Below are 18,675 nucleotides of genomic sequence, written 5' to 3'. Positions count from 1 at the left end.
CTAGCAATTTTAGCTAGCCCAGATATGCTACCAAGAGGCAATTTCAGGCTATCAATCAAGTTAGAGTAGCTAGCTTGTCTAACTATTTTGCCTGTTGGCAATGTTGGTAGACTTTAGAAAAGCAAACAATTACTGAATAAGACTCCCCATTCCCCTCAAATTGTTGGTGTGCATGACGCCCCTGAACATGATCCAGTGGTATGATTCTCTCTCTCTGGTCTCTCTCTCTCTGGTCTCTCTCTCTCTCTCTGGTCTCTCTCTCTCTCTCTGGTCTCTCTCTGGTCTCTCTCTCTGGTCTCTCTCTCTCTGGTCTCTCTCTCTCTGGTCTCTCTCTCTCTCTGGTCTCTCTCTCTCTCTCTGGTCTCTCTCTCTGGTCTCTCTCTGGTCTCTCTCTGGTCTCTCTCTCTCTCTGGTCTCTCTCTGGTCTCTCTCTCTCTCTCTGGTCTCTCTCTGATCTCTCTTTGGTCTCTTTCTGGTCTCTCTCTCTCTCTGGTCTCTCTCTGGTCTCTCTCTCTGGTCTCTCTCTGGTCTCTCTCTGGTCTCTCTCTCTCTGGTCTCTCTCTGATCTCTCTTTGGTCTCTTTCTGGTCTCTCTCTCTCTCTGGTCTCTCTTTCTCTCTCTTTCTCTCTCTCTCTGGTGTCTTTCTGGTCTCTCTCTGGTCTCTCTCTCTCACTGGTCTCTCTCTCTCCCTCTCTCTGGTCTCTCTCTCTGGTCTCTCTCTCTGGTCTCTCTCTCTCTCTCTCTCTCTCTGGTCTCTCTCTCTCTCTAGTCTCTTGGCCCAACTTATGACGTATTTCCCAAACACAATTACAATCGCTTATTTGTCTTTTAAGCATTTTAAGCATTTTTAAACACAGGCTTAACACCTAACAAACACTGTGTACCTTTTTAAAACACTTTTAACATCGGCTAGGCCGTGCTGTTACCTCATATCCACAGTCATAATGCTTGCATTACGCCTGGAGAAAAAAACACTCAAATTTGCTCAACTTGCCACGGCTCAACGATTGGCTCAACTTACCCCAAGGCAAACATTTTGACTATATTAGCCCATGCAGCTAGAACGATGCACTTTCATAATAGATTTAGGACCTCCTATTGAAGTTGATCAAGACCCCAACTGATGTATAGAACAATCTTAAAACTACCTACGTTGGTTTTAGATACAAGCATCATGAAACCTTCAATGCAGTACATTTCTTTGACCTGGACGCAACTTGCTTACCACTTTTCCATGTGCTTTCTTCCTTCACAGACTCCATTCAATTATTACGCCTTCCTAAATAGTAGGTCACATGATTCATTTGGTGTACGGTTTCCTAGAAACAAGGACGGCCCCATTTACCCCACTCTCCCCTACCAAGAACAGAAATGACATAGAGAGCGGAAACATGATTGACAGTGATTACGGCTGTGTCTTTTTTAATAAGTAACATAACACTGACCTCTTATAACTTTATTCATCCCAAATACATTGAACTGAAGTACAAGGATATTCACAAAGATGAAAAGGCGTTGCAGGTTGAAACAGTAGTTAAAATATACAGGATAAAAAGCATGAAAACATAGAGCAAAATAAAACAAAGGCCAATGTTTTCATGGAGGATCTCTTGCTTCTCGTCTTAGCTGTAGTTGTCTGAAAATAAATTGGGAAATACAATGTGTACTCAATGTGTATTTCCTCAGGCTATGCAATCACTCAAGAGACATAATTCCTATTTAAAATTCACAAAGTGACTGTGCAGGCGACATCGTGCTTTCACACTTTTCCCCCCACAATGGTGTTGCTTTAAGAGTACCAGTGGGGGGTTAAGAACCAAGGCAAGATGACACAGAAGTTAATACAGGGTGAGACAGATAGTACTGGGTGGATTAGATTTTCACTGGTAGTATCCTTGGTTACATCACAGAATTCAATATATTTGATTGGATGGAAGACTGATTTCCTCTCACTAACTACTGGTATTACGTTTCTCTTCAACTTGGCTTCTGATTGAAATTCTGTGATTCTGGTGCAGCGTAGAGGTGTAAAGTACTTCATTAAAGGAAAGGGTCACCCATTTTGACAGTTATATTGTTTTTTTTCTACATCTCTGAATGATGTTCTATTGATTCCCTGGGTCATTTCATTGCAGGGTACACTAGTGGTTAGAGCGTTAGACTTGTAACCGAAAGGTTGCAAGTTCAATCCCCCAAGCTGACACGGTACAGATATGTCGTTCTGCCCCTGAACAAGGCAGTTACCCCACTGTGTGTAGTCCGTCATTGAAAATAAGAATTTGTTCTTAACTGACTTGCCTGGGTAAATAATAATAATGTTTTCGTGTGTATCTGAGTTATTAGTCTTCAAGCAGGCAGATATCCAGCAGGTATGACGTAGTACTGTGGTAAAGTCTCAGTATGACGTAGTACTGTGGTAAAGTCTCTCTCAGTATGACGTAGTACTGTGGTAAAGTCTCTCTCAGTATGACGTAGTACTGTGGTAAAGTCTCTCTCAGTATGTCGTAGTACTGTGGTAAAGTCTCTCTCAGTAGTACTGTGGTAAAGTCTTCTCTCAGTATGACGTAGTACTGTGGTAAAGTCTCTCTCACTCCATTGGAAGTTAATAGAAACACAACTTTTAGATCTCTAAAACGTCTATCATACCTGTCAGATTTCAATACTGGGCGACGTCATAAATCTTCTCTCTGGGGCGGCAGGGTAGCCTAGTGGTTAGATCGTTGGACTAATAACCAGCAGGGTAGCCTAGTGGTTAGCTTGTTGGACTAATAACCAGCAGGGTAGCCTAGTGGTTAGATCGTTGGACTAATAACCAGCAGGGTAGCCTAGTGGTTAGATCGTTGGACTAATAACCAGCAGGGTTGCCTAGTGGTTAGATCGTTGGACTAATAACCAGCAGGGTAGCCTAGTGGTTAGCTCATTGGACTAATAACCAGCAGGGTAGCCTAGTGGTTAGATCGTTGGACTAGTAACTGGAAGGTTGCAAGTTCAAACCCCCGAGCCGTTCTGCCCCTGAACAGGCAGTTAACCCACTGTTCCTAGGCCGTCATTGAAAATAAGAATTTGTTCTTAACTGACTTGCCTAGTTAAATAAAATTAAAATGAGCCATTTGATCATATTGTTGCGATATTCCAACCTGGAGAAATGTGTAATTTAACAGAGGATCAAGCACATTTCTATTTGTCTGTCTCTTTCGTCCAGGGTGCATTGCATGGTGCGGTTGCCAGAGATAGAAAGGAGGTACGAATACCTTGAATGAAGGAACGTATAACGCCCCACACCGACTGTCGACCAATCACGTTCACATTGTCATGCTGCGTTACTCGTTGCTAAGTTAATCGTCACGCAACCCCTTCTCTCAAAGTCAGTGTGTATGTCGAGAAAATTGACTATTTTCCTCGAAAATATGTAACGTCACTGTTCCAAAGCTATACGATATTACAGATAGCAAGTTAATTATCTTACATCTCGGAAAATATTTGTAATGTTGTACTTCTAATGTTGGGTATTTGAGCGAGCGCCCAATAGACTCCCATTCACTTCTTGAGGGAGAGCGCTCTTTCTCCCAGAATCGCCCAGAATGAACAGTGCAGCCCATTCATGTACCATTGACGTTTTCCATCTCCTCAAAAGTATATCTGCCATTGCTAATGTTAGACCCACATCAATATACAGGCTCGTGAGATTGTAGACTCTTAAATTGATAGTGCAGTTTGTTTGACCGATTTTACAGCTAACTAGCTACTTTACATACTGATATTGTCTTCAGTATTATTGTGTGCAGCTACCTACCTAGCTAGCTAGTCAGCCCATACAGAGATCATTGTATTGTGGATTTCGTAGTCGACTTGAGCTGCAACAGATTTCCACAATGATTTCCCATGTTGCTACCAATCATATTATAACGCCAAAATTAAACATTTGTTCATAAAAAATATTAGTCTCACATATTAGTGTTATTTAACACTACATTAATGAGGGGTTCTGGGTAGATTTGTCCTTTAAATAAAACATTTTTGAAGTACTAATTAAGGAGTTTTTGGGGATATCTGTACTTTACTATTTATATTTTTGACAACTTTTACTTCACTACATTCCTAAAGAAAATAATATATTGATTACACCATACATTTTCCCCTGACACCCAAAAGTACTCGTTACATTTCGAATGCTCGGGCAGGACAGCAAAATGGTCCAATTAACACACCTATCAAAATAACACACCTATCAAAATAACACACCTATCAATATAACACACCTATCAATATAACACACCTATCAAAATAACACACCTATCAATATGACACACCTATCAAAATAACACACCTATCAATATGACACACCTATCAATATAACACACCTATCAATATAACACACCTATCAATATAACACACCTATCAAAATAACACACCTATCAATATAACACACCTATCAATATAACATACCTATCAATATGACACACCTATCAACATAACACACCTATCAATATGACACACCTATCAATATAACACACCTATCAATATGACACACCTATCAATATGACACACCTATCAATATAACACACCTATCAATATAACACACCTATCAATATAATACACCTATCAATATAACACACCTATCAATATAACACACCTATCAAAATAACACACCTATCAATATAACACACCTATCAATATAACACACCTATCAACATAACACACCTATCAATATAACACACCTATCAACATAACACACCTATCAATATAACACACTTATCAACATAACACACCTATCAATATAACACACCTATCAATATAACACACCTATCAATATAACACACCTATCAATATAACACACCTATCAACATAACACACCTATCAATATAACACACCTATCAATATAACACACCTATCAATATAACACACCTATCAATATAACACACCTATCAAAATAACACACCTATCAATATAACACACCTATCAAAATAACACACCTATCAATATAACACACCTATCAACATAACACACCTATCAATATAACACACCTATCAAAATAACACACCTATCAATATAACACACCTATCAATAGGACACATGTTCATCTGCCTCTGATCTGGCAGACTCACTAAACCACAAAATACTGCGTTTGTAAATGACATCATACCTGGGCTAGGCTCCTCCCTCCAGGCCTCCAAGTTCATTGATGGTATATTGTCACACAAGAGAAAACCATCAGGGTATTTCCCAAACCTGAAGGGGTCAAGAGGGGCCTCTTTCACTTCACTGTTGTCACAGATCACGCGAGATAGAGAATGCCTTAGTAGTTCCACCCTCTGACCCAGTGTAAACACACCCTCACTCTCCCACCAGAACCTGAAAAAAACACACACAGTAATTGATAATAATAATCAGTCCAATATAGTCAAAAGAAGGCTTCAGAATATAGTATACTTAGGGGTCCAAGCAGCAAATACTACAACAATACATTGTGTATGTATTTTTATTTATTTTACCTTTATTTAACTAGGCAAGTCAGTTAAGAACAAATTCTTATTTTCAATGACAGGAACAGTGGGTTAACTGTCTGTTCAGGGGCAGAACGACAGATTTGTACCTTGTCAGCTCGGGGGTTTGAACTTGCAACCTTTCGGTTACTAGTCCAACGCTCTTACCACTAGGCTACCCTGCCGCCCCACGTACTATCAGTTACCTTCCAAACCCCTCCATGGATATAGTCTATGTTTTCTGCGTAGCATCTGTTCACGTGTTTCAAAAAACTCACCTGTCCCCATCTCGAATCATCTTTATCTGTTTTCCAATGAGACATGAAAAGAGTGGACCAGTCCTGGAGCCAGGCAGAGGTTCCTCTACCAGTCCTCCTAGCCACACGTCAATGTTGTCAGGATGTCGAAACAGGTCCATGATCTTCCCAACAACACTTGCATCTTTTACAACTTCTCTGAAGTCATCTCGAGTCTCTATTCTGTCCAGTCCACAGAACGTCCTCCAGTCATTGTAACCTGGGACGTAATTATGGTGCAATTGCATTATGCCTGCTTATTAGAGGATTCAAAACAGATCTTCACAGTGGAGTTGTGCAGAGCGATTAATACCATTTAAAAAAAAAAATTTGGTTGGATTTCAAAAAGATTTAGTTTAAATTGTCCTAATTATTGACTCCTGTTTATGGGTAACACTGACCTGGAAGTCCATGATCACGTCCCCTCTGCAGGTTGAGTGCGGCCAAGTCCAAGCCGCCTGGGACAGTAAGCACAACCAGTCTCTCTGTCAGCTCCTCTGTCAGTAGGTTTTCTGGGCTCACTACAGTCGCCGGCGTCCCCAACAGGCCTCGGAGGACTGGCTCTAGTCCACCTTTCGTGAAAAAAAAAAAGATCACAACATTTCACAATACACTTTGCACTATAAACACATTATTCTCCGCAAATACTTCCAGTCAAATTAGTTCTAGGGTAGTTATGTAAGTTTCTCATGCCTCCAGCAGAGCTAGTTATGTGAATATGATCCCTTTCATTGCAATAAAATGCATATATGTGGGGCTAAATCATTCAGTCTGCTCGTAACCACTGAGAACTGGCTTTGGCTGGTAGAGGTATGCATCACTTTGGATGTTCAGTAATGTATTCTGGTCACATGATTATTCCTATTTAAAATTCCAAATAACAGTGCCAAGTCTCTGTCAGATTAACAATATCCTATGAACAGTACTAAGAGCACTAAGAGTACTTTAAAAAGGGAGTCGCCATGTCAACTGTAGTAAGGTACATGTAGTTATACACTTCAGAAGTTACATTATGTAGAGCTGGCCAGTCTGGGTATGTACTGCACAAAAACATCATGCTGTATAGCCTGCAATGAGACTCCTGTGATAGCCTTTACCAATGAGACTCCTGTGATAGCCTTTACCAATGAGACTCCTGTGATAGCCTTTACCAATGAGACTCCTGTGATAGCCTTTACCAATGAGACTCCTGTGATAGCCTTTACCAATGAGACTCCTGTGATAGCCTTTACCAATGAGACTCCTGTGATAGCCTTTACCAATGAGACTCCTGTGATAGCCTTTACCAATGAGACCACTAGGCTACCTGCCACCTCTACACTCTAACCACTAGGCTACCTGCCACCTCTACACTCTAACCACTAGGCTACCTGCCACCTCTACACTCTAACCACTAGGCTACCTGCCACCTCTACACTCTAACCACTAGACTACCTGCCACCTCTACACTCTAACCACTAGGCTACCTGCCACCTCTACACTCTAACCACTAGGCTACCTGCCACCTCTACACTCTAACCACTAGGCTACCTGCCACCTCTACACTCTAACCACTAGGCTACCTGCCACCTCTACACTCTAACCACTAGGCTACCTGCCACCTCTACACTCTAACCACTAGGCTACCTGCCACCTCTACACTCTAACCACTAGGCTACCTGCCACCTCTACACTCTAACCACTAGGCTACCTGCCACCTCTACACTCTAACCACAAGGCTACCTGCCACCTCTACACTCTAACCACTAGACTAACTGCCACCCTGAAGTATGTATGCAGCATATGAGAATACCAACCCTCTTTGATGAGTCGCCAGGGACTGAAGAAAGTCTTATGCAGACTCAAAGAGGAGAAGTGTTCATGTTCCTGGAAGCTCTGGTTGAGTCTCCGGAGAGCTGAGGGAATAGTGGCATGGCCGAATCGGAATGCAGCAGTCGAGAATACATTGGAGGCTGAGGGCTCTGTAGTTGCATCATAGCCCCCATAGGGACCAATGTAAAGATCAAAAGCCTCTCTTCCAATAATTTTGGGAACATAATCCCTGGTGGTTATAATCTGGGGGCAAATACAGAACAAAGCAAAAAGGAGATTTTATTATTATAATTTTTTTAAAGAATACATTTAGCAATCTACAAGTTTCTATGTCCAGTCCATTAAAAATATATATTTACTGTAGTCCAAGTTGGAACAGGACACGTTACCCTCAGGGTTCAGATTAATGCACTGTCACCAGATATCCTTGCAGAAAATTAGCAAGATTATCTAGGACAGGCTGTATACATTCATCTGAATATATTCTACTGAGATGGTATTTTTGGATATCTTATGCGAGCTTGGAGATATTGTTTATTTGTTCCCCTGTGGTTAACCTCAGAAAATGTCATTTGGCCTCAATGTAAATAATGTATTGTGTCATTTTGGAGTAACTTTTATTGTAAATAAGAATAGAAAATGTTTCTTAAAACGCCTACATTAATGTGGATGCTACCAAGATTTAGGATCATCATGAATGAATCCTGAATAATAATGAGTGAGAAAGTTACACATGCACAAATATCATACCCACAAGACATGCTAACCTCTCACCATTACAATAACAGGGGAGGTTAGCATTTCATATCATACCCCCAAGACATGCTAACCTCTCACCATTACAATAACAGGGGAGGTTAGCATTTCATATCATACCCCCACGACATGCTAACCTCTCACCATTACAATAACAGGGGAGGTTAGCATTTCATATCATACCCCCACCACATGCTAACCTGTCACCATTACAATAACAGGGGAGGTTAGCATTTCATATCATACCCCCACCACATGCTAACCTCTCACCATTACAATAACAGGGGAGGTTAGCATTTCATATCATACCCCCACGACATGCTAACCTCTCACCATTACAATAACAGGGGAGGTTAGCATTTCATATCATACCCCCACGACATGCTAACCTCTCACCATTACAATAACAGGGGAGGTTAGCATTTCATATCATACCCCCACCACATGCTAACCTGTCACCATTACAATAACAGGGGAGGTTAGCATTTCATATCATACCCCCACGACATGCTAATCTCTCACCATTACAATAACAGGGGAGGTTAGCATTTCATATCATACCCCCACGACATGCTATCCTCTCACCATTACAATAACAGGGAAGGTTTGCATTTATGTGGGGGTATGTGTCTGTAACTTTCTCCCTCGTCACTATTCACGATTCATTCTGCATTATCTGTAATCCTGGTAGCATCCACATTAATGTAGAAGTGTTCATTTACATTGAAAGTGACTCCAAAATGAAAAAGAAAATACATTATTTATCATTCATTTCTATTGGGCAGAAAATAATCGGAAACACAAACCAAAACAAAGAGCAAATGCATCCAACACATGGGTAGAGTCACAAGCTTGATGTATTCTATGAGTGCTGTGATTATTGGACCAAAACACTTCACTTTCACTGCTTTAATACACATCAGTGAATTTGTCCTAATATGTTTTCTCCCCTAAAATGGGGGGGACTGTGTACAAAAAGTGCTATAATTTCACAACACTTCACCCGATATGAATGAAAATACCCTCAACCTACACTTTAAAATCACAGTCATGGGTTTATTTCAAATCCACATTTTTGGAGTATAGAGCCATGAGAAGAAAAAAATGCTTCACCGTCCCAATAATTACAGAGGACACTGTATCACACACAGAGACACTGCAGTATGTACAGGGCACTGTATCACACACAGAGACACTGCAGTATGTACAGGACACTGTATCACACACAGAGACTGCAGTATGTACAGGGCACTGTATAACACACAGAGACTGCAGTATGTACAGGGCACTGTATCACACACAGAGACTGCAGTATGTACAGGGCACTGTATAACACACAGAGACTGCAGTATGTACAGGGCACTGTATCACACACAGAGACTGCAGTATGTACAGGACACTGTATCACACACAGAGACTGCAGTATGTACAGGACACTTTATTACACACAGAGTCTGCAGTATGTACAGGGCACCATATAACACACAGAGACTGCAGTATGTACAGGGCACTGTATCACACACAGAGACTGCAGTATGTACAGGAAGTATGTGAAGCCTTGCTCCCTTCACATTTGACAAGACAGACAATTTGATCATCTTATAGAAAATCAACCCTTCGGAGACTTTGTTGAAACAACTGTATTCTGGTGGTTGATGCACTCATTTAACTTCTCTCCAACAAGACATCAAATGTTCTCTCCCTGTCATATCAATGTAAGGAGGGCTGGGTTACGCTTAGCCTTACAGATTCTTCTTTGACCAATATAACGCCATTTTTATCCCGCTGAGACAGGCGACAGTATTTAGTAGTCTACCTGGCCTTTAATCTAGATAATTCCCCGTCTCTGTGGTCACGGGGGATTCCTAAGCAGTTAAAACGAACACCACGAGGGTTATAGTGTTATCCTTATATCCACTCTGGGACTGCCATGGGGCCATTTTCTATCACATTTTGAAATGGCAGAAGTACATGCAGGCGATTCGGTCCGCCTCATTCTATGCCATAAGAACTAAGCAAGCATGTTCATCCCCTCTTGACTTTCTAAACTGACTTTCGACCTGAAAAGATAAGAAGTGAACAAAACAATATCAACGATTTTACAGTTACAGTTCATTTAAGGAAATATATCCATTTAAATAACTTCAGTACGCTTTAACATGACTGGGCAGGGGCACAACCATGATTGGGCCTTGGAGGGAATAGGCCAACCACTGGGGAGCCAGGCCCAGCCAATCAAAAGGCAGTTTTCCCCATCAAAAGGGCTTTATTACAGACAGATATACTCCTCAGACGATCCCGCAGATAATCCTATCGTTCTGCCCCTGAACAGGCAGTTAACCCACTGTTCCTAGGCCGTCATTGAAAATAAGAATTTGTTCTTAACTGACTTGCCTGGTTAAATAAAGGTTACATTTTTAAAAAAGAAGCTGGATGTGGAGGTCCTGGGTTGGCGTAGTTACATGTGGTCTGTGGCTGTGGAGGTCCTGGGTTGGCGTAGTTACATGTGGTCTGTGGTTGTGGAGGTCCTGGGTTGGCGTAGTTACATGTGGTCTGTGGTTGTGGAGGTCCTGGGTTGGCGTAGTTACATGTGGTCTGTGGCTGTGGAGGTCCTGGGTTGGCGTAGTTACATGTGGTCTGTGGTTGTGAGGCCAGTTGGACGTTCTGACAAATTCTCTAAAACAATGTTGGAGGTGGCTTATGGTAGAGAAATCAACATCAACAGCTCTGTTGGACAATCCTGTAGTCAGCATGCAAATTGCACGCTCCCTCAAAACATGAGACATCTGTGACATTGTGTTGTGTGACAACACTGCACATTTTAGAGTCGACTTTTATTTCCCCCCCAGCACAAGGTGCACCTGTGTAATGATCACACTATTTATTCAGCTTCTTGATATAACACACCTGTCAGGTGGATGGATTATCTTGGCAAAGGAGAACTGTTCACCAACAGGGATGTTCATTAACCGAAATAAGCTTTTTGTGGGTATGGAAAAATGTGGGGATCTATGTGGGGATCTTTTATTTCATCTCATGAAACATGGGACCAACACTTTACATGTTGCGTTTATATTTTTTTGTTCAGTATAATTGATTACATTTTTTTTTTGTATTGACTAATGTAAGACCAATGGCCATTTTTAAGAAGTTATTTGTGCACTTTAAAATCAAACCCCATTCTGATACAGATAAGAACTCTGAATTAAGAGATTGACCTCTGACCTAAAATGATTTTTTAAAAACTTGGATAATGCTAATAACACTCTGATAATCTCACTACAATAAGTAACACCATACATCAGGAACCAGGAACTAGGGGTGCTGGGTCATCCCATAACAAAGACGTTCCATCATGTACAGTAGGTCTTGCCTGGTGCTGGGTCATCCCACAACAAAGATGTTCCATCATGTACAGTAGGTCTTGCCTGGTGCTGGGTCATCCCATAACAAAGACGTTCCATCATGTACAGTAGGTCTTGCCTGGTGCTGGGTCATCCCATAACAAAGACGTTCCATCATGTACAGTAGGTCTTGCCTGGTGCTGGGTCATCCCATAACAAAGACGTTCCATCATGTACAGTAGGTCTTGCCTGGTGCTGGGTCATCCCACAACAAAGACGTTCCATCATGTACAGTAGGACTTGCCTGGTGCTGGGTCATCCCATAACAAAGACGTTCCATCATGTACAGTAGGTCTTGCCTGGTGCGGGGTCATCCCATAACAAAGACGTTCCATCATGTACAGTAGGTCTTGCCTGGTGCTGGGTCATCCCATAACAAAGACGTTCCATCATGTACAGTAGGTCTTGCCTGGTGCTGGGTCATCCCATAACAAAGACGTTCCATAATGTACAGTAGGTCTTGCCTGGTGCTGGGTCATCCCACAACAAAGACGTTCCATCATGTACAGTAGGTCTTGCCTGGTGCTGGGTCATCCCATAACAAAGACGTTCCATAATGTACAGTAGGTCTTGCCTGGTGCGGGGTCATCCCACAACAAAGACGTTCCATCATGTACAGTAGGTCTTGCCTGGTGCTGGGTCATCCCATAACAAAGACGTTCCATCATGTACAGTAGGTCTTGCCTGGTGCTGGGTCATCCCACAACAAAGACGTTCCATCATGTACAGTAGGTCTTGCCTGGTGCTGGGTCATCCCATAACAAAGACGTTCCATCATGTACAGTAGGTCTTGCCTGGTGCGGGGTCATCCCATAACAAAGACGTTCCATAATGTACAGTAGGTCTTGCCTGGTGCTGGGTCATCCCACAACAAAGACGTTCCATCATGTACAGTAGGTCTTGCCTGGTGCTGGGTCATCCCATAACAAAGACGTTCCATCATGTACAGTAGGTCTTGCCTGGTGCTGGGTCATCCCATAACAAAGACGTTCCATCATGTACAGTAGGTCTTGCCTGGTGCGGGGTCATCCCACAACAAAGACGTTCCATCATGTACAGTAGGTCTTGCCTGGTGCTGGGTCATCCCGTAACAAAGACGTTCCATCATGTACAGTAGGTCTTGCCTGGTGCTGGGTCATCCCATAACAAAGACGTTCCATCATGTACAGTAGGTCTTGCCTGGTGCGGGGTCATCCCATAACAAAGACGTTCCATCATGTACAGTAGGTCTTGCCTGGTGCGGGGTCATCCCACAACAAAGACGTTCCATCATGTACAGTAGGTCTTGCCTGGTGCTGGGTCATCCCGTAACAAAGACGTTCCATCATGTACAGTAGGTCTTGCCTGGTGCTGGGTCATCCCATAACAAAGACGTTCCATCATGTACAGTAGGTCTTGCCTGGTGCGGGGTCATCCCGTAACAAAGCAAGGCTCCCCCAAAGTGAAAATACTACACAACTATGTATTTTAATACAATTCATACAATATTATCGTGACGTTCCATCATGTACAGTAGGACTTGCCTGGTGCAGAGCTCCGATGATCTTGCGGGCCTCTTGGTAAATAATCTCTGAGCTCCAGTGTGGGTTGAGGCTATTCAAGGCCTCTGCGATTCTATTGTGTTCCCTCATCCACAAAGTGTGTAGAGCCGCCAGGGTCAGAACCTCATTCACCCTGCTGTCCCCAGCCATGAAACAATCCACCCTTTCTCCCTGGGGATCCCCTGGATCTTGGAAGCATGGAGACGGGGTGTTGGGAACAAAAGGCAGGTAGGGTCTGCCACTACGGTCAGTGAATCTGCTGTTGACAGCCAGCCGACCCTTAGAGTTTGAGAGGTCTCGAAGGGCACTCTGTAAATATGGCGTGTGGCCATATACAGTGGATGCATCCAGGAAAGACGTGATTGAGTTCATTTGTTGACGCTGTAGCACTTGTTTGATGTCCGTCGTCACAGCCTGTGCATTACCGGAGAAGCAGGCTGGCGATGAACGAAAGAATGGCACACAGCTTCTGTTCCCAGACAGTTTGTCATCAGGGAATGTCTGTGAAAGAAAGAACACAACTTAGTCTGAGCCAAAAATGTTGTTTTCCAAAAGCTATATTTTACAACACTTTTGTCTCCTTAATTAAACGGGATTGGTAGGATTTGGGAAGCAGACAGACAACTGATGTGAAAGCGTATTCATTAGGGGTTGATTACGAGTGGTTACCTCAATAGGGAAACAGGGGTTTATGTTTTCACACGTCTTTAAACAGTCCAGTCCTCCCAAGAAAGCAGCTCTGCTTGTGCTTTGAGGAGTGAAGGATATGTCATGGTCGATGTACTGGCCCCAGTCCACTAGCATCTGACAATAAGCAGCATCTAGCAACATCGGTCTGCTGGAGCTCTGCAGTATCTTCTTGCTGACTTCATGTACCTGGTAATGCAGTGGGGACATGATGACTTAATGTACCTGGTAATGCAGTGGGGACATGATGACTTCATGTACCTGGTAATGCAGTGGAGACATGATGACTTCATGTACCTGGTAATGCAGTGGGGACATGATGACTTCATGTACCTGGTAATGCAGTGGGGACATGATGACTTCATGTACCTGGTAATGCAGTGGGGACATGATGACTTCATGTACCTGGTAATGCAGTGGGGACATGATGACTTCATGTACCTGGTAATGCAGTGGGGACATGATGACTTCATGTACCTGGTAATGCAGTGGGGACATGATGACTTCATGTACCTGGTAATGCAGTGGGGACATGATGACTTCATGTACCTGGTAATGCAGTGGGGACATGATGACTTCATGTACCTGGTAATGCAGTGGGAACATGATGACTTCATGTACCTGGTAATGCAGTGGGGACATGATGACGTCATGTACCTGGTAATGCAGTGGGAACATGATGACTTCATGTACCTGGTAATGCAGTGGGGACATGATGACTTCATGTACCTGGTAATGCAGTGGGGACATGATGACTTCATGTACCTGGTAATGCAGTGGAGACATGATGACTTCATGTACCTGGTAATGGTAATGCAGTGGGAACATGATGACTTCATGTACCTGGTAATGCAGTGGGGACATGATGACTTCATGTACCTGGTAATGCAGTGCATGATGACTTCATGGGACATGATGACTTCATGTACCTGGTAATGCAGTGGGGACATGATGACTTCATGTACCTGGTAATGCAGATGGGGACATGATGACTTGACATGTACCTGGTAATGCAGTGGGGACATGATGACTTCATGTACCTGGTAATGCAGTGGGGACATGATGACTTCATGTACCTGGTAATGCAGTGGGGACATGATGACTTCATGTACCTGGTAATGCAGTGGGGACATGATGACTTCATGTACCTGGTAATGTAGTGGGGACATGATGACTTCATGTACCTGGTAATGCAGTGGGGACATGATGACTTCATGTACCTGGTAATGCAGTGGGGACATGATGACTTCATGTACCTGGTAATGCAGTGGGGACATGATGACTTCATGTACCTGGTAATGCAGTGGGGACATGATGACTTCATGTACCTGGTAATGCAGTGGGGACATGATGACTTCATGTACCTGGTAATGCAGTGGGGACATGATGACTTCATGTACCTGGTAATGCAGTGGGGACATGATGACTTCATGTACCTGGTAATGCAGTGGGGACATGATGACTTCATGTACCTGGTAATGCAGTGGGGACATGATGACTTCATGTACCTGGTAATGCAGTGGGGACATGATGACTTCATGTACCTGGTAATGTAGTAATGGGGACATGATGACTTCATGTACCTGGTAATGCAGTGGGAACATGATGACTTCATGTACCTGGTAATGCAGTGGGGACATGATGACTTCATGTACCTGGTAATGCAGTGGGGACATGATGACTTCATGTACCTGGTAATGCAGCCTGGGGACATGATGACTTCATGTACCTGGTAATGCAGCGGGGACATGATGACTTCATGTACCTGGTAATGCAGTGGGGACATGATGACTTCATGTACCTGGTAATGCAGTGGGGACATGATGACTTCATGTACCTGGTAATGCAGTGGGGACATGATGACTTCATGTACCTGGTAATGCAGTGGGGACATGATGACTTCATGTACCTGGTAATGCAGTGGGGACATGATGACTTCATGTACCTGGTAATGCAGTGGGGACATGATGAGGTCTGTGTGTTTGGTGGTTCTAAACTCGTCCTCGTACAGGATAATGAAGAAATCGACAGCTTCACTGTTCACAAACACAAGTACACTGCAAGCATGACCATAGCGCATGTCCTTGTCTCTCAACAAAGATGGCCTTTGAATAACATCTTAGATGTAAAAAATCCTCTGTTTAGGGGACCTGCATGGTTCTGGTACAGGTTTCAACCTGGCATATTTGCTTATAAATCAATCTGTGGAAACCATAGATTGAAATGGCTTGCACTGAGCGATAGCCCTGGTTCTCACAGACACAGCAGTGAATATTTTCCGCCTGTGGTACGTAGGATGTGAAATCTGACACCACTTGAAGTTGGGATGTCCCTCCTACCATTTAATTCTCTCTTCCGACTAGCCAACAACTCCTAGCTGAACCCTACGACACTGACAAAGCACATGCCACGTTCACATGCTAGTCGGAACTAGGACTCTCAGAAATGTTTGACTTGCTAACTTGTTAAATGGCGCACGTGGAAACGTGGCACCTTTACAACCAGTTAGCACGTGGAAACGTGGCACCTTTACAACCAGTTAGCACGTGGAAACATGGCACCTTTACAACCAGTTAGCACGTGGAAACGTGGCACCTTTACAACCAGTTAGCACGTGGAAACGTGGCACCTTTACAACGAGTTAGCACGTGGAAACGTGGCACCTTTACAACCAGTTAGCACGTGGAAACGTGGCACCTTTACAACCAGTTAGCACGTGGAAACGTGGCACCTTTATAACCAGTTAGCACGTGGAAACGTGGAAACGTGCACCTTTACAACCAGTTAGCACGTGGAAATGTGGCACCTTTACAACCAGTTAGCACGTGGAAACGTGGCACCTTTACAACCAGTTAGCACGTGGAAACATGGCACCTTTATAACCAGTTAGCACGTGGAAACGTGGCACCTTTATAACCAGTTAGCACGTGGAAACGTGGCACCTTTACAACCAGATAGCACGTGGAAACGTGGCACCTTTATAACCAGTTAGCACGTGGAAACGTGGCACCTTTATAACCAGTTAGCACGTGGAAAAACGTGGCACCTTTACAACCAGTTAGCACGTGGAAACGTGGCACCTTTACAACGAGTTAGCACGTGGAAACATGGCACCTTTATAACCAGTTAGCACGTGGAAACGTGGCACCTTTATAACCAGTTAGCACGTGGAAACGTGGCACCTTTACAACCAGTTAGCACGTGGAAACGTGGCACCTTTACAACCAGTTAGCACGTGGAAACGTGGCACCTTTACAACCAGTTAGCACGTGGAAACGTGGCACCTTTACAACCAGTTAGCACGTGGAAACGTGGCACCTTTACAACCAGTTAGCACGTGGAAACATGGCACCTTTATAACCAGTTAGCACGTGGAAACGTGGCACCTTTATAACCAGTTAGCACGTGGAAACGTGGCACCTTTACAACCAGTTAGCACGTGGAAACGTGGCACCTTTACAACCAGTTAGCACGTGGAAACGTGGCACCTTTACAACCAGTTAGCACGTGGAAACGTGGCACCTTTACAACCAGTTAGCACGTGGAAACGTGGCACCTTTATAACCAGTTAGCACGTGGAAACGTGGCACCTTACAACCAGTTAGCACGTGGAAACGTGGCACCTTTACAACCAGTTAGCACGTGGAAACGTGGCACCTTTACAACCAGTTAGCACGTGGAAAACGTGGCACCTTTACAACCAGTTAGCACGTGGAAACGTGGCACCTTTACAACCAGTTAGCACGTGGAAACGTGGCACCTTTTACAACCAGTTAGCACGTGGAAACGTGGCACCTTTACAACCAGTTAGCACGTGGAAACGTGGCACCTTTGCAACCAGTTAGCACGTGGAAACGCGACACCTTTACAACCAGTTAGCACGTGGAAACGTGGCACCTTTACAACCAGTTAGCACGTGGAAACGCGACACCTTTACAACCAGTTAGCACGTGGAAACGCGGCACCTTTATAACCAGTTAGCACGTGGAAACGTGGCACCTTTATAACCAGTTAGCACGTGGAAACGTGGCACCTTTACAACCAGTTAGCACGTGGAAACGTGGCACTTTAACAACCAGTTAGCACGTGGAAACGTGGCACCTTTACAACCAGTTAGCACGTGGAAACGTGGCACCTTTACAACCAGTTAGCACGTGGAAACGTGGCACCTTCACAACCAGTTAGCACATGGAAACGTGGCACCTTTACAACCAGTTAGCACGTGGAAACATGCCACCTTTATAACCAGTTAGCACGTGGAAACGTGGCACCTTTACAACCAGTTAGCACGTGGAAACGTGGCATAACCAGTTAGCACGTGGAAACGTGGCACCTTTACAACCAGTTAGCACGTGGAAACGTGGCACCTTTACAACCAGTTAGCACGTGGAAACGTGGCACCTTTACAACCAGTTAGCACGTGGAAATGTGGCACCTTTACAACCAGTTAGCACGTGGAAACGTGGCACCTTTACAACCAGTTAGCACGTGGAAACGTGGCACCTTTACCACCAGTTAGCACGTGGAAACGTGGCACCTTTACAACCAGTTAGCACGTGGAAACGTGGCACCTTTACAACCAGTTAGCACGTGGAAACGTGGCACCTTTACAACCAGTTAGCACGTGGAAACGTGGCACCTTTACAACCAGTTAGCACGTGGAAACGTGGCACCTTTACAACCAGTTAGCACGTGG

At 43.8% G+C, this 18,675-nt stretch overlaps 1 protein-coding gene and 1 long non-coding RNA gene across 49 annotated transcripts in view; both read right to left on the bottom strand.

Moving 5' to 3' along the window:
- Positions 1–1,440: 1,440 nt before the first annotated feature.
- Positions 1,441–18,675, bottom strand: part of tpo (thyroid peroxidase) — a 29,352-nt gene continuing 12,117 nt past the window's right edge. Inside the window, exons 7-17 of one of the 47 annotated variants that reach the window (XM_052496351.1) lie at positions 15,745–15,852; positions 14,745–14,780; positions 14,637–14,672; positions 14,241–14,276; positions 13,962–14,168; positions 13,275–13,793; positions 7,576–7,834; positions 6,181–6,351; positions 5,762–5,999; positions 5,144–5,352; positions 1,441–1,636 (exon numbers count right to left, since the gene is read on the bottom strand). In XM_052496351.1, the coding sequence (XP_052352311.1) occupies positions 1,623–1,636; positions 5,144–5,352; positions 5,762–5,999; positions 6,181–6,351; positions 7,576–7,834; positions 13,275–13,793; positions 13,962–14,168; positions 14,241–14,276; positions 14,637–14,672; positions 14,745–14,780; positions 15,745–15,852 (1,833 nt within the window). In that variant the 3' untranslated portion in view covers positions 1,441–1,622. Of the gene's footprint in view, positions 1,637–5,143; positions 5,353–5,761; positions 6,000–6,180; positions 6,352–7,575; positions 7,835–13,274; positions 13,794–13,961; positions 14,169–14,240; positions 14,313–14,636; positions 14,673–14,744; positions 14,781–14,983; positions 15,128–15,163; positions 15,524–15,598; positions 15,671–15,744; positions 15,925–18,675 lie in introns of all 47 variants that reach the window. The other 46 variants (XM_052496356.1, XM_052496369.1, XM_052496357.1 and 43 more) reach the window with 46 other exon arrangements.
- Positions 4,478–5,116, bottom strand: LOC127915817 (uncharacterized). Of its 2 annotated transcripts, none has more exons than XR_008092353.1 (3): positions 4,770–5,116; positions 4,600–4,684; positions 4,478–4,531 (listed from the first exon to the last, which is right to left on the bottom strand). It is a non-coding gene; the product is annotated as an uncharacterized LOC127915817 (long non-coding RNA). The 2 variants fall into 2 exon arrangements; XR_008092354.1 differs by having other exon boundaries at positions 4,787–5,116.

This window comes from Oncorhynchus keta, chromosome 35 (assembly GCF_023373465.1).
Source record: "Oncorhynchus keta strain PuntledgeMale-10-30-2019 chromosome 35, Oket_V2, whole genome shotgun sequence".
NCBI classification, from domain to species: Eukaryota; Metazoa; Chordata; class Actinopteri; order Salmoniformes; family Salmonidae; genus Oncorhynchus; species Oncorhynchus keta.
Note: the sequence above shows the minus strand (reverse complement) of the source record. Positions and strands in the feature narration are given on the sequence as shown.